The 12,757-nt window shown below is 42.6% G+C and overlaps 1 protein-coding gene across 2 annotated transcripts in view; it reads left to right on the top strand.

Moving 5' to 3' along the window:
- The first annotated feature begins 11 nt into the window (after nucleotides 1-11).
- The window catches only part of SFXN1 (sideroflexin 1), a 21,950-nt gene continuing 9,204 nt past the window's right edge, over nucleotides 12-12,757 (top strand). Inside the window, exons 1-6 of one of the 2 annotated variants that reach the window (XR_001859922.1) lie at nucleotides 12-763; nucleotides 8,656-8,830; nucleotides 9,426-9,596; nucleotides 10,568-10,666; nucleotides 11,964-12,039; nucleotides 12,600-12,685. Coding sequence is in view for 1 of the 2 variants with exons in the window: in XM_008628989.2 (XP_008627211.1) it covers nucleotides 8,667-8,830; nucleotides 9,426-9,596; nucleotides 10,568-10,666; nucleotides 11,964-12,039; nucleotides 12,600-12,685 (596 nt within the window). In the remaining variant the exon portion in view is untranslated. The remainder of the gene's footprint in view (nucleotides 764-8,655; nucleotides 8,831-9,425; nucleotides 9,597-10,567; nucleotides 10,667-11,963; nucleotides 12,040-12,599; nucleotides 12,686-12,757) is intronic. The other variant, XM_008628989.2, reaches the window with a different exon arrangement.

The raw sequence follows: 12,757 nt of genomic DNA, 5'->3' as shown, positions 1-12,757 counted from the left end.
CTCCATCTGCCACCTCAGTCCCCTTCACAGGGACCCAGCCGCCCGTGTTGCTCCATCCCCTCTACACGGGACCAGCCCCCCGTGTCACCTCGGCCCCTCCGCAGAAGCCCAGCTCCATCTCTCACCTCTGTTACCCCTGCAGAGGCCTTGATCTGTTTGTGATCCCTCTCGCCTTCACAGGGGTCCAGCCCCGTCTGCCACCTCTTTCCCCTCCACAGGAACCCAGCCCCATCTGTCACCCCAGGCCCCTCCACAGGGTCCAGCCCTGAATGTCCGCCCGGCCCCTCCATAGGGGACCAGCCCCGCGTGTCACCTCTGTTACCCTGCAGAGGCCCTGAGCTGTTTGTCACCCTATCCCCTCCACGGGGGTCCAGCCCCATGTGTCAACCCATCCCCTCCATAGGGGCCTAGCTCTGTGTGTCACCCCCTGTCACCTCCCCAGGCTCCCAGCCCCATGTGTCACCCCATCCCTTCCTCGGGTTCCCAGCCCCATGTGTCCCCCTGTCCCCGTGGAAGCAGGGCTGGACACTGGCAGTGCAGGCAGCCGGCGCTGGGGGGCTGCCACAGCCCTCTCCTCCCTGCACATTTCCCTGCTTCCCCAGCCACTCCCAAAAGCTGCCCCTGACCACTCACTGTCCCCTGAGCGGGGCTTTGTGTCACAGGCATTGCGTGACAGCGGCGCAGATTCCAGGCCTGCAAGAGACAAGCCTCCCTGCTGCAGGATCATCCTTTCCAGGCAAGGAACACGCCAAATAACTCCAAGGTCAGACACCTAGTAGCCAGAGACAGAATTTTAATTATGAGTATTAATAATTTTTTTTTAATTTATTGGATTATAAATAATTTATTGTTTTATAATGGTGGGTGGGGTGAAGATTAGCTTTGTACCAATGTGCAATTAAAATATCACTGTATGGAAAAAGATACATGAAATAGTGAAAAACTACAGAAGAAGGCTCTGAATATACCTGGGGTAGAGACAAACCTCCTGCAGTTTATTGGTGGGGGTTAAAACACAAGGAGCAGAAACAAGCTAGCAGCAACCAGGACTGAAATAAGAGGTTGCACTAACCTTGGTTAGCAAAGGAGGTTTATTTTCCTTACTGTGGAGATGAGGCAAACACGTGCGGCGTCTCTGGACGTGTCTCGTGCAATGGGAGAGGAAGTGGCAAAGCAAAGCTGACACAGCTGAGCTGGCTGCAGGGACCTCTAACATCTGGAGCTGGCTTTAATGCAGAATGATGAAATCTCTGGTCAAGTTACACGCCAAAGATGGCTCCTGTTTTGAGGAGAGAGCCCCAGCAGCAGGCTCATCTCACCCAGGCTGCTGCTTTTGTTGCTAGGCTACAAGTGGGATGTACATTTATAAGCAAAAAAAAAAAAGGAAAAACCAAGTATCTTGTAGTGTTGCCGTGATTTGCCTTCTCCAGCATTCCTTTTAGGATTGCAGTAGGAAAAATCATAGTGCAGACAAAGATTTTTTTTCCCTCCTGGCGATTTAAGTAGGCGTTTTACTGGTAGAACACCAGTTTGCTTTGGGAAAGAAAAACTTGGCAAGTGGCTGTAACATTTGGTGTAAGTACATTGCATCAGACTCCCAGTCATCAGCTGTGCTGCTTATTTCAAACTGTGGCAGCAAATGCAGTGCAAATAGAGGAATACCATTGCTTACAGACCCTGGTAAGTCTCACATGTGCTCTTTTGCCACCACACAAAAGTGCTTTTTTCCCCTAAAAGTCTATTAGTTCTTCCCATTTGAACTAATTAACTGCCATGACTGGCATCCCTGGAGAAGGCCTTGTGTTCTTTTCTTTGCCAGAGCAATTAAAACATGGATTTGCCTTTCTGCTGTTGCTTTGCCAATGTGTTGCAGTTTTAAAGTAGAACAGGTCATTTTTTCCTAATCAGAGTGTGGTTTATTTCCTGTCTTTTCTCCTAAGCCAGCATAGCAGCTCTTTGGGTGGGCATTGTGGAAAATTGGGCATTGGAAAAGAAAAATCTTGAGTTTGTTCAGACAAAGGAGCCCCAAAAAAGGAACAATGTGTTCCTTGAGGAATAAAGAGGCCTAGCAGGACCCCTGAGTATTTCTCTATGAAAGTGGCATGGGAAATGTTTCAGAAGAACTCAGCTCTGCAAAAACAAGCAGCCATGGGCACTTTGGTTTATAAAGAGATGGAAGAAGAGAAGTTGTTCTCCCCATTTTATCGCAGCAGGTACTTTTCTCAACCTCAAGATTTTCCAGGCTGCATCTCATTTCCCAGAGCAAGGCACTGCCATCAGGACAGTTAAGGGACTGGACATCCTGGACATCAGGTTGTTAAGGGACTGCTTTAAAGAATGGAGATGCAGGGGCCTAAGTGTGTCAAATCTTACTTTTGTCTCTCCCAGTGAGTCTGCACATGAAACATCAGCAGCACCTGGCTCTACCTTTTGAACTATTCCTATTCTAAAGAATCCTAAAGGATTCTGTGAAGAAAGAGGTTCTGCTGTTACCTTCTATTTTTAGTGGGTTTTCGGGGAGAAGCCTCACTGTTGTTTTTTAAAAAAAGAATTCTTAGTTGCCTCTAGAAGATTTTGTGAATCATTATCCGTCCTGAGCACCTTTACATCACCAGAACTTATGGGTCTAAGTCCTGGTAAAGGACACCACAAAAGTTATACCTTTCAGCATTTGTGCAGGCTGGTTGGAATTCTATTTTAAGCTGAATTACCGAGCAAATCCCATGCTTTGTAACAGAAGGTTGCAGGTTGCAGTTTGGGCGTTGGGCACCAAGAAGTCAAATGTCACAGTGAGCATTATCACAATTATATCTGCTCTACTTTTGGATGTAGAATTCTCCTTAGACTTCTCCCTGGGTTCGCAGTTACCTCATCATGAAATTTCCTTTTCTGTCACTCTAGTCCCAGTTTTAGCTGATACTGTAAAGAAACTGATGAAAATTCTTAATTGTGGAGTGCAGTTTTTCGAGGCTTGGGTTAAAACACAAGGTGTCAGTAACATAAGAAAATAGAAATGGTTCCAAGGAAGGTGGCAAAGCTGCATTTCATCATTTGTGCACTACTGCATGAGTTTAAATTGCCCAGATTTTCCCAGATCATTTGCCCATCTGGATAATTCAGTCATGCAACACAGTTTAAAAAAAAAGATGAAATATCTGCTCAAAATTGAGTGGTTTGTTACTGTCTGAAATAAATTAAATAGTCATTGCTACTCTTCTAGCTGTTGCTTTGGTTTGAAAAGTGGTTGCATGACCTTCAATGTGATGTTTAAAAGATGAACTTTGTAAAGGAACAGCAGAGAGTTGAACTCCTGATAACTCCTGAATCTGCATTTTGTATAATTGCTGCAACTGCTGTTGTTAACCTTTAAACAAGGTTTAAAGTCTTCTGCTATTGCTGGTTCTGTGGAAAATCTAAGCGTAGCCTTTGTACTAAAACTGTTGATCAGACTTTGTGCAGGTTTTGTATGTAATTATTATGTTAAGAGAGGCCACTCTCACTTATTCTTAAGCTTTTTATTCCCTCCAGTTAATATTAATATTAAACTTTAGAGCATGGACTGGCGGATGATTCCATCTGATCAGAGAGGGCAAGAAATTTGCCATGGGCAGGGACACCTTCCACTAAACAAGGGTACTCCAAGCCCCGTCCAACCTGGCTTTGGACCCTTCAGGGATGGGGCAGCCACAGCTTCTCTGGGCAACCTGTGCTGGGCCTCACCACCCTCATAGGGAAGGATTTTTTCCTGATATCCAGTGTAACCCTACTCTGTTTCAGTTTGAAGCCATTCCCCCTTGTCCTGTCACTCCAGGTCCTTGTAAACAATCTCTCTCCATTTTTCCTGTGAGCTCCCTTCAGATACTGGAAGGCCACAGTGAGGTCACCCCAAAGTTTCCCTTCTCCAGGCTGAACAATCCCAATTCTCTCAGCTTTTCCTCACTGGAGGAAAATACAGTCGTGTTGAGGAAAAACTTTATGAACTCACCCTCAGTTATGACTGAAAACTTGGTCCATAGGAGGAGCCACACATGGATAATCAAACCTCTATCAGTGCTGGGGAGACAAACAGTGCCAAAAAATGCCCCTGGTCACGGGAATGCCACCCCCCATTATTGTTCAGTCACTGGAGCACGGCAGGGCCCGGGTTTGCCCGGGACAGCTGATGCTCAGCCAGACAATCCAGCAGCACGAGGCAGGATTCAGCTGCTCTTCTCCATGGGCAGTTTGGATACAGCTGCTCTAGTTTGGAAACTGAAAGGTTTAGTGATATGAATGTGCCAGAGAGCATAGTCCGTCCTGTATTGCTGATTTAATTTGCTGGGGAAAACAGCTGCAGGGTTTCCAGGTACAAGTGGTTCTATTAAATACCTTTCTAATTGATCTGTTACGTGACGTAGTGAAAATACGGATCATTTTCTCCCTTACTGCATGTTTTCCGTGAGAGTTGTTAATTGTTTGACTGCGTTACGATGTCATTTTTTATCCTTTCCAGTACTACTGATCCTCCTGTGTGAACATAACCTCAAACTGACATTTCTATATGGATTATTCCAAAAACTGATGTGTTTGTAAAATTCATTTTGTTTCCCAAATCCTCTGTTAATGGCTTCGTTCGTGGAGAAGAGCAATTGCTTGGGCAATTTTGCTGCTTCCACCTTAAAATTCAAGGTGCTGTTGATTGAAAGTTTTATCCTATTTCAGGATAAGTTGGTACTTACCGGACAGCAGCGGGTGGAAACAATAAATTCAGGTGTTTATATATAGGCACTTTAAATAATTAAAGGTTAGGTAGTTTGCCTTCATTAGTTGACTGTAACAAAGCAAACAGTTTTATCTTTGTCTTTATCTTTATTGTGCTTTTGCTTTCTAGCTTCCTTGCAAACTTTCTACTAATCTCAAGGTTCAGATGGATTTACTTAAATTTGATTTAACCCTAATGTCCTTTATTTTTTCTGTACTCAATTCAATTACGGATAATGAGAACTTAAATCTTGGGCACACTTAGTACAGGTGGAAAATTATATCACTGAAGGTAGTGGAGTTCCACCCTTGACAAAGCATTGTAGTTAAAATAATAATTAAATCTTTAGTAGTTTTATTACAGTGCTTTTATTATGAGTATTTGAATGGATTGTGCAAACAGCAGCGCCCCTCTGAAATGATATCTGAAAATTAAGGTGACAGGTAGGTAAAAATAGTGTTGCAGCAACTTAAATTGAGGGTGTTGCACCTATTTCTTGCAGTTTTGTGGTCTCACTGTTAAAATAAAAAATTAAATTTAAAAAAAGCCATAGACTTTATGGTGATGACTCTATGGCTGTTAGACAATACATTGATGAAACTATTTTTGTGCAGTCACCACTTTATAGTTGGACATTTTGTTTTGTAGGAGGATCCCTTTGAAGTATATCAGTGTTTTATGAGCTTATGGTTTTGCTTTATGGGATTTATTTCCCTTTTCAGCATTTACTAATGGGGTCTGATTAGTCATGAGTAGCATCATACAGTTCCTTTAAAACAAGAAGTGGGGCCTTTGTTGTAAAAATATTTTGCTGGAAAACTTTTTGAGTTTTCAAGACAGAAATTGCCTGGTTCTCTTAGGCACTGTTGTAACAGGTCTGTGATTCAGAGTCCCATGACTGGCAAACTCAGCCACCTTTTTTACTTCACTGCAAGTTTTATGTGTCTCCAAATCATATTATTCTGAACTTTTTTACGCTCGCTTGTATGTGTGACATCTGCCCTTTATCTGTGGGCATTGGTGGTCTGTCTGGTTTAAGCTCTTTAGAGCAGCATTGTTCCTACTTACCTGCTAAAAGTGCAAGTCAGCCACATCATGGAAAAAAGAAAATGGGTTTGTGTACTTAAATAGCTGCGGCCTAAAATGTAAACCCCTTTTTACAGGAGATTTAGCCTTTTGCAGGGTGGGCAGCTGTCCCACCCCCATCCTAGGCAGGATTGAAGGCTGTATGTCCTTTATTAGGATTAGTAGTAGTAAAGTCCACGTTCTCTGTTCCATCTTCCTAAACAGAGTGATTTCAAGCCTGAGTTTTAGTTGTAGCACATGAATTAATGGATGTTTTCCATTTTCCTGCTAGGTTGCTTTTTGCTGCTGCAGCAGCAATAACCCTATTTCGTAGATTTACAAGGAGAAAGAGAGACCAAAGCCTGTGCTGACCTGTCTGTGGTAGCTGCCTGGCTAGCATGGATAAGAGCAGGGAGAAAGGCATGGAAACACTCTGGGAAATCTGTTCCAGAGCCCAGTCACAGCCAGGGCAGCAGTTCTGCCTCCTGTGCAGGGCAATTGCTGCACTCAGGCCCTGCCCGTGGCTCTGGGGCCGCTGCCGGGCCCCGGAGCAGAGCCCGGGCCCTGCCCTGAGCCCTCCCTGCATCAGCCTGTGCTGGGCACGGAGCTGCTCCAGGCCCTTCCTCAGCTGCGCAGCCTCCCCCGGCCCCGCTCCAGGAGCTCCCTGGCCCTGCTGGGCTGAGGAGCCAGAGCTGGGCACGGCACCCCAGAGGTGCCCCCAGGGCTGGGCACAGGGGCAGGATCACTCAGTGACCTGCTGGAAATGCTCTTCCCAATGCACCCCATTGGCATTCTTGGTCCCCAGGACACGCTGCTGGTCATGGACAGCTCATTGTCCAGCAGGGTTCCCAGAGCTGCTCTCCAGCAGGTGCAGGGGTTTATTTACCCCCAGTACAATCTTTCTGCTGCATTAGTTTCCTGCCAAGGCAGTGAATTCCATCAGCACACCTGGGTCAAGGAACATCAGAGCAGATACAGAGTAGATGAAGTGGGGAGGGGAAAGAGACAGGATGTGAATGTGTTTAATCTTCTGTGTACTGTACATCCACTTTTTCTGATTGTTTCAGACTGAAACAATCCTGAATTGAACCATGAACCATATGCAGTGAAGGGAGATCCTTAGTGTTTAGATTTCTTACCACTGAGGGACTTGTGTTTGTGGACAGAGGTATCAGAAGTAAATAAAGGGAATTCAGACACAACCGAGTAGTGTGTATGCTAATCAGAGTGAAAAGAAAGAACTGACCAGAATGAAAAGAAAGAAAAAAGCTTCTATGGATGCACTGCTTCATTCAGCATTCATTAGACAGCTTTAACCAGATTATCATAAGCTATCCTAGTAAGTAGCTTTAATCTTTCTTGATGAAACGGATAATTTAATTATAAAAACATTTACACTTGAGCTTTCCTACAAGTAAGGGAAGCAGTCACAGAACAAGTTACCAGTCCTAATGTCCTGATTTGTATATTTATTTTGGTGGAAAAGAGGGTTTGAATAAATGAGTGCACTTGCCTTCATAGGGCTTTGCAAAACCAGCAGTTCCCATTTTAGACCAGAAGATGGACTATTAATTCACAACACAGTGCTGTTCACAGGAGGGTGTTTTCAATGGTAAAGTACTAAGAAAAGGAAATGAAATCTAAGGAGCATCTCCTGTTGAGATGCTGTGCATGAGAAATCTGTTCTCCAAATCTGTCCTGAGTCTTTTTTCATTTCCATGATCTGTATTCATCCTGCAGCCTGCCTGGTTGAGAGATGTACACATGAAAATAATCCTACTAATAAATAGTGCTGTACAATAATGAACTTAACAGTGAGGAAAATGTGAGTGGAAGAAGGGGGAAAAGGCTAGTTTCTCCTACTGTACCAGATTTATTAGCCTTCTGCTATCTTAGAATCACAGAATGGTTTGGCTTGGAAGGGACCTTAAAGATCATCTAAAATTGGATCTTTATTTATAAATAGATAAATATATTAAAATGTATTCATATAGATCCAATTTCCTGCTGCCATTTGAACAAGCATTATTTGGAGGAGGATTTTTTTTCACTGGTTGTTGAATATGTTGCAGAAATTTCTCTTAAGGAAGTTAAAATTCATATAGCTTCTGCTATGGAGGGACTGTTCTTTCATTAGATGTTGAAGTAAACTTAATCATCCTGAAGTAATTTTTACTTTCCTGGGCTTTATGCTGAATGCACAACTCTGTTAGTTCAGTGTCCTTCATTGTAGTTCTTTAACCATCTTTGAAGTGTCATTAGATCTGGTCATGTGTTCATAATGTGGCAGATTGTTGCATTACATAATCTCTGTTTTGTTAAAACAAGGATTTAGAGAAACAACATTTATTAAAACAAATTGGTGGGTTCGTGTTCCTAATTTTTGGTTTGTTTTGCTATGCCAGAAGAGTTAATTGGATTTTATTAAATATTTCATCTGTCAGTGCACTTTATAGCACTTCAGGCATCTCTTGAAATAGTTGATTTCTCCTTCCCTTCAATGCATTATTTTCAACAAACAGTAATTCATCACTGAAATAAAGCACTTTCTGATCAGTACATTGTTGTTTAGCATGTTTGTTTATTAACAAGTTTATGTGCTTCCTTTGCATCTGCCTCATTCTCAGGTATTTGTACAAATGTAATAAATACTGTATAAATGTTTGGGGGCATGAGACACAGAAGCATTTCTGTAGACGTGCCCCTTTAAACCTCAGTTCTGCAAATTCTTTGGTGTTTGTTCTCTGGGTTTTTTACTCTAAGTGTAGCCACTTTTCATCTTGCAGGTTATAGATACTTTAGGAAATGAGTGGAATTCTGAATTGCAAATGTTGATGTTTTCTTGGCAGAGCTTTTGAAGATGTCAGCAGATATACCATTAAATATTAATATCAAGGAGCCCCGATGGGATCAAAGCACTTTTGTTGGACGAGCCACTCACTTCTTCACTGTAACAGACCCCAGGAATATTTTGTTATCTGATGCCAAACTGGAAAATGCAAGAAAAATTGTGCATGATTACAGGTATGATATTGCCTACTTCTACTGCTGACCCCAAAAAAGTCCATGTCAATGATTAGTACAAGGTGATGTATTTAAAAGGAAATATTTAAATCATTGTATTCATTGCACCACTTCTTATTCTTCAGAGATTGAAACCCTTTTTTTTTTTAAATCAAATTTACTAATGGATGGGGAAGTTATGCCCCTGTTAAGTGTCCTGAAATGCAGAAGTGTCTAATTCTGAAAATAGTATAACAACAAAGCTTAAAACTTCCTCTTAGGTGTGGCATTTGGAGCAATTGGTTTCTTAAATTCTCTCAAAGTGAATTTTCAAAGTTTCACACTAACCATTTTTGGCTCTACATTTTAGCTCTAAAACCTAGTGCAGGTTTGAGTAAACAGACTCGGCCAACATAACCACTGCTGGGAGTTCCAATTCTTTTTGTCTCACCAATCCATTTAAAAGCTGAAGAATCTCTCCAGATTATCTGAGAGTCTCGATTAACTTACGGTGAACACCCCCAAATCCTCTGATGCCGCATTTCTCCCAGGAATTTGCAGCATTTTATAACATTTGTGTTTTTTGCTGTTGTCCTCTTTCTTAACCTGTCCCAAGACAAGGTATTGTGGCACCTGGCTTGACAGAAGATGAGTTGTGGAGAGCAAAATACATCTATGATTCAGCCTTTCACCCAGACACTGGGGAGAAGATGTTCGTGATTGGCCGCATGTCTGCCCAGGTCCCCATGAACATGACTATCACAGGCTGTATGATGACCTTTTACAGGTGAGTGGTGGCAATATAGCACATAAAACATTTGCCTGCTAATTAGAGAAGTGAAAATCAATGTTATTGTCAAAAGATTTATTACGAATACTTATAAATGTGAAATTTGCTGCTTTTTCTTTCTCCACATTCCCTTACACTGGTTAATGGTTCCCTCTAAAAGTAGTTTTGAGATAAGCCCTTAGCCCCTCTCCCTCACCATCCCACTTTCCCTCAAACTGGGAAATGTTCCAGAATCCCGTCTGTGGAGGACAAAGAGGAGATCCCTGGGAACTGCTAACCTTACAGGCATGCAGGATGTTTGTCGGCCCTGTGAGTCTTTGGAATGCTTCAATCCATCGGTTGTGGAGTTTCTCCAACTCCCCTGCAATCCCTGCATTTCCTCAGTGGTTCTGGAATCTCCAGGACAGTGAAGCCCACTGAAGCAGAGCCAGTGTGCTCTTTTAGCAGCTCAGTATTAGAAACACTTTTTGACACAGCTTGCAGGAACTGGTGGGAGCTCAGAGGAAACAGCAGCAGCCATTTGGATGCTGAGGTTTCACAAACTCCTGACACACACCCCAGTTTTGGGTTGTGCATATAAACATGGACATATAAACGTGCATATAAACGTGGGTGTGCTTTAAATTGCACTCAAGAATATGAATCAAACCCTCAGCACAGCTGCCCACTCCCAAGCACTGCCTCCTGTTAACTGCTCCTTCTGTTATCATCTATAACACCTAGAGGAGCTCTCTGCCTTTTCTTTGCATTATTATTCAGATTCAAAACTAGGTGATTTTTAAATTCTTCTAGAAGAGCTCTTATTGTCAAGTCAGTATCTCACTGACTGTATTGTTTCATTCAACTAAGCAAGAACCTCTGCATGGTTACTGCTTTCTGTGGCTTTTCTTGATTTGTCATCATTTTTTTGTGCTGTTGGTTCAACTGTGAGTTTAATAATAACAATTACAATTGTTTCTCTTTTCAAGAACGACACCAGCAGTGCTTTTCTGGCAGTGGGTCAACCAGTCCTTCAATGCTGTAGTAAATTACACGAACAGGAGCGGGGATGCCCCAATCACTGTCAGGTCAGGCACTGAACCTCGTAATTCTGATGAGTTTAAAAGTTGCTCTCTGATATACTTGAACATGGTTGGGTATTAAAGTTTGGTATGAGACAGGAATAAGTTTTTCATCTGTACTAATTCTTAGTTTGATATGCACAGATGAGAAGTCTGAGAATGACAGAGCTGAGAACTCCATTTCTGCCATTAAAGACAAGCCTGAGCACCTTGATCATGAGCACTTAACAGTGCAGGATTTAACAGGAGTCTGTGTTTCAGAGCTCAGTCAACCATTTGCAAGTTTTCCTCATCGGTTTGGTGTCCTACCAGGATACTTCTAAGCTGGTATTTTGTGGGGCACTTTAGTTGTGTCATTGTGCCACCTTCTCAGTGCCAGCACACACCACACTGAGGGTTCATTTACAAAAAGAGATTCCTTCAACTGGTCTGTGCTTGTTTGTACTTGATGGCTAAAAAAGAGACTAAATAGATGCTGAAAGCAAGAAATCACAAACTGAGGAGAGGAGAAATACAGAAATTCATCCTGTGAGGATGGGGAGGCCCTGGCACAGGGTGCCCAGAGAAGCTGTGGCTGCCCCTGGATCCCTGGAAGTGTCCAAGGCCAGGTTGGACGGGGCTTGGAACACCCTGGGATAGTGGAAGGTGTCCCTGCCCGTGGCAGGGGGTAGAATGAGATGAACTCTAAGGTTCCTCCCAACCCAAACCATTCTATGATTCTATGAATAGAAAACTGGAATTGCAGTACTTGACTTTCTGGTTTTAGGGCTGATTTGCTTAAACATGTCTGGGAGCAAACTATGGATTCAAGCATATAGAGACACCTCCTAGCTGGGAAGTATGTAAAGTGTGGTTTGGGGCAGGTTGGGTTGGATTTGGGTGTTTGCAGCATAGCTGGTCTGTGTGGGGGGGTTTGGTATGTTTGATTTTAATTACTGTTATAGAAGTGGCCTTGGAAATCCAAGCTGATTTTACTAGGTTAAGCAATTAGGAAATTAAGTAAGAACTAATCCTTCAAGGTGTTCATTCAGACACATGAGAAAATGCTGAACAGGCAGCAATGCACAACCAGCAGAACCTGATTCAGTATTACAATGTGGCTTGAATATGATTTTTACTTAGTGAAATAAAAGTGTTTAATTCAGTGTCCCATTTTGGATCTTCCATCCCCACCTTACTGCAGTGGCACAAAAAAGCCTACTTAACTTCTGGGGGTGTATAACGACATGTGTAAAGTGTAATTATTTTTCAAAGTGACATCAATGTCTCTGTGCATGTTCAAACATTTTCATTTCTGTTTTAGCCAGCTGGGAACAGCCTATGTTTCTGCCACCACGGGTGCTGTTGCAACAGCCTTAGGACTTAATTCACTAGCAAAGGTATTGCTGGTATTTTTTTCCATTCTTACTAAATTGTGATGTCCTGTGAGAAGCTCACAGCTCATTTCTCCTCTGGTGTATCTCTGTCGTGCACAGCTCCCACTGTGGAGTTGTAATGAATGTTGTAATCCTTTCTTTAGATCCCAGCCTTGTTTTTTCCCCATGGAGATGGGTTTATACATATCTGTCAAACAGCCCATGCTTGGTTCATGCAGACTCTACCTAATAAAGTGCCATTTTTTCCAGTTTCTTTTTCACATCTCAAGGCATCTAATAGCACTTGAAATTAAATTGGAGTTGTAATTACACTTCCCTGTGATGCTGCTAAATTCAGAATGGTTTTGTCACTCTCCTGCCACTACTCACTTTGGAAAGAAGCATTTATGACTTATTTCTTGTTTGAATCTTGTTCTACCTCTGCCCCACCAGTGAGTTTTCACTGAATTTCAATATAAAGGAAATAAGTCTGGTCTGTCATTAGCAGATAAAGCATTTCAAGGAAGGCAATGATTATATACATTTTTATTTTCCTTTTTCTCCCCTCCCTGTGTGTTTTACAGCGTGTCTCACCTCTTATAGGGAGGTTTGTTCCTTTTGCTGCTGTTGCTTCTGCCAACTGCATCAATATTCCACTAATGAGACAAAGGTAGGAAAAAGAACAATGATCACTCATGCTAGAAGAAAAGATGTTGCTCTGTTTGTAGATCAGCAAGTTACT

The sequence above is a fragment of the Corvus brachyrhynchos genome, unplaced genomic scaffold (assembly GCF_000691975.1).
Source record: "Corvus brachyrhynchos isolate BGI_N302 unplaced genomic scaffold, ASM69197v1 scaffold21, whole genome shotgun sequence".
Lineage (NCBI taxonomy): Eukaryota > Metazoa > Chordata > Aves > Passeriformes > Corvidae > Corvus > Corvus brachyrhynchos.
Note: the sequence above shows the minus strand (reverse complement) of the source record. Positions and strands in the feature narration are given on the sequence as shown.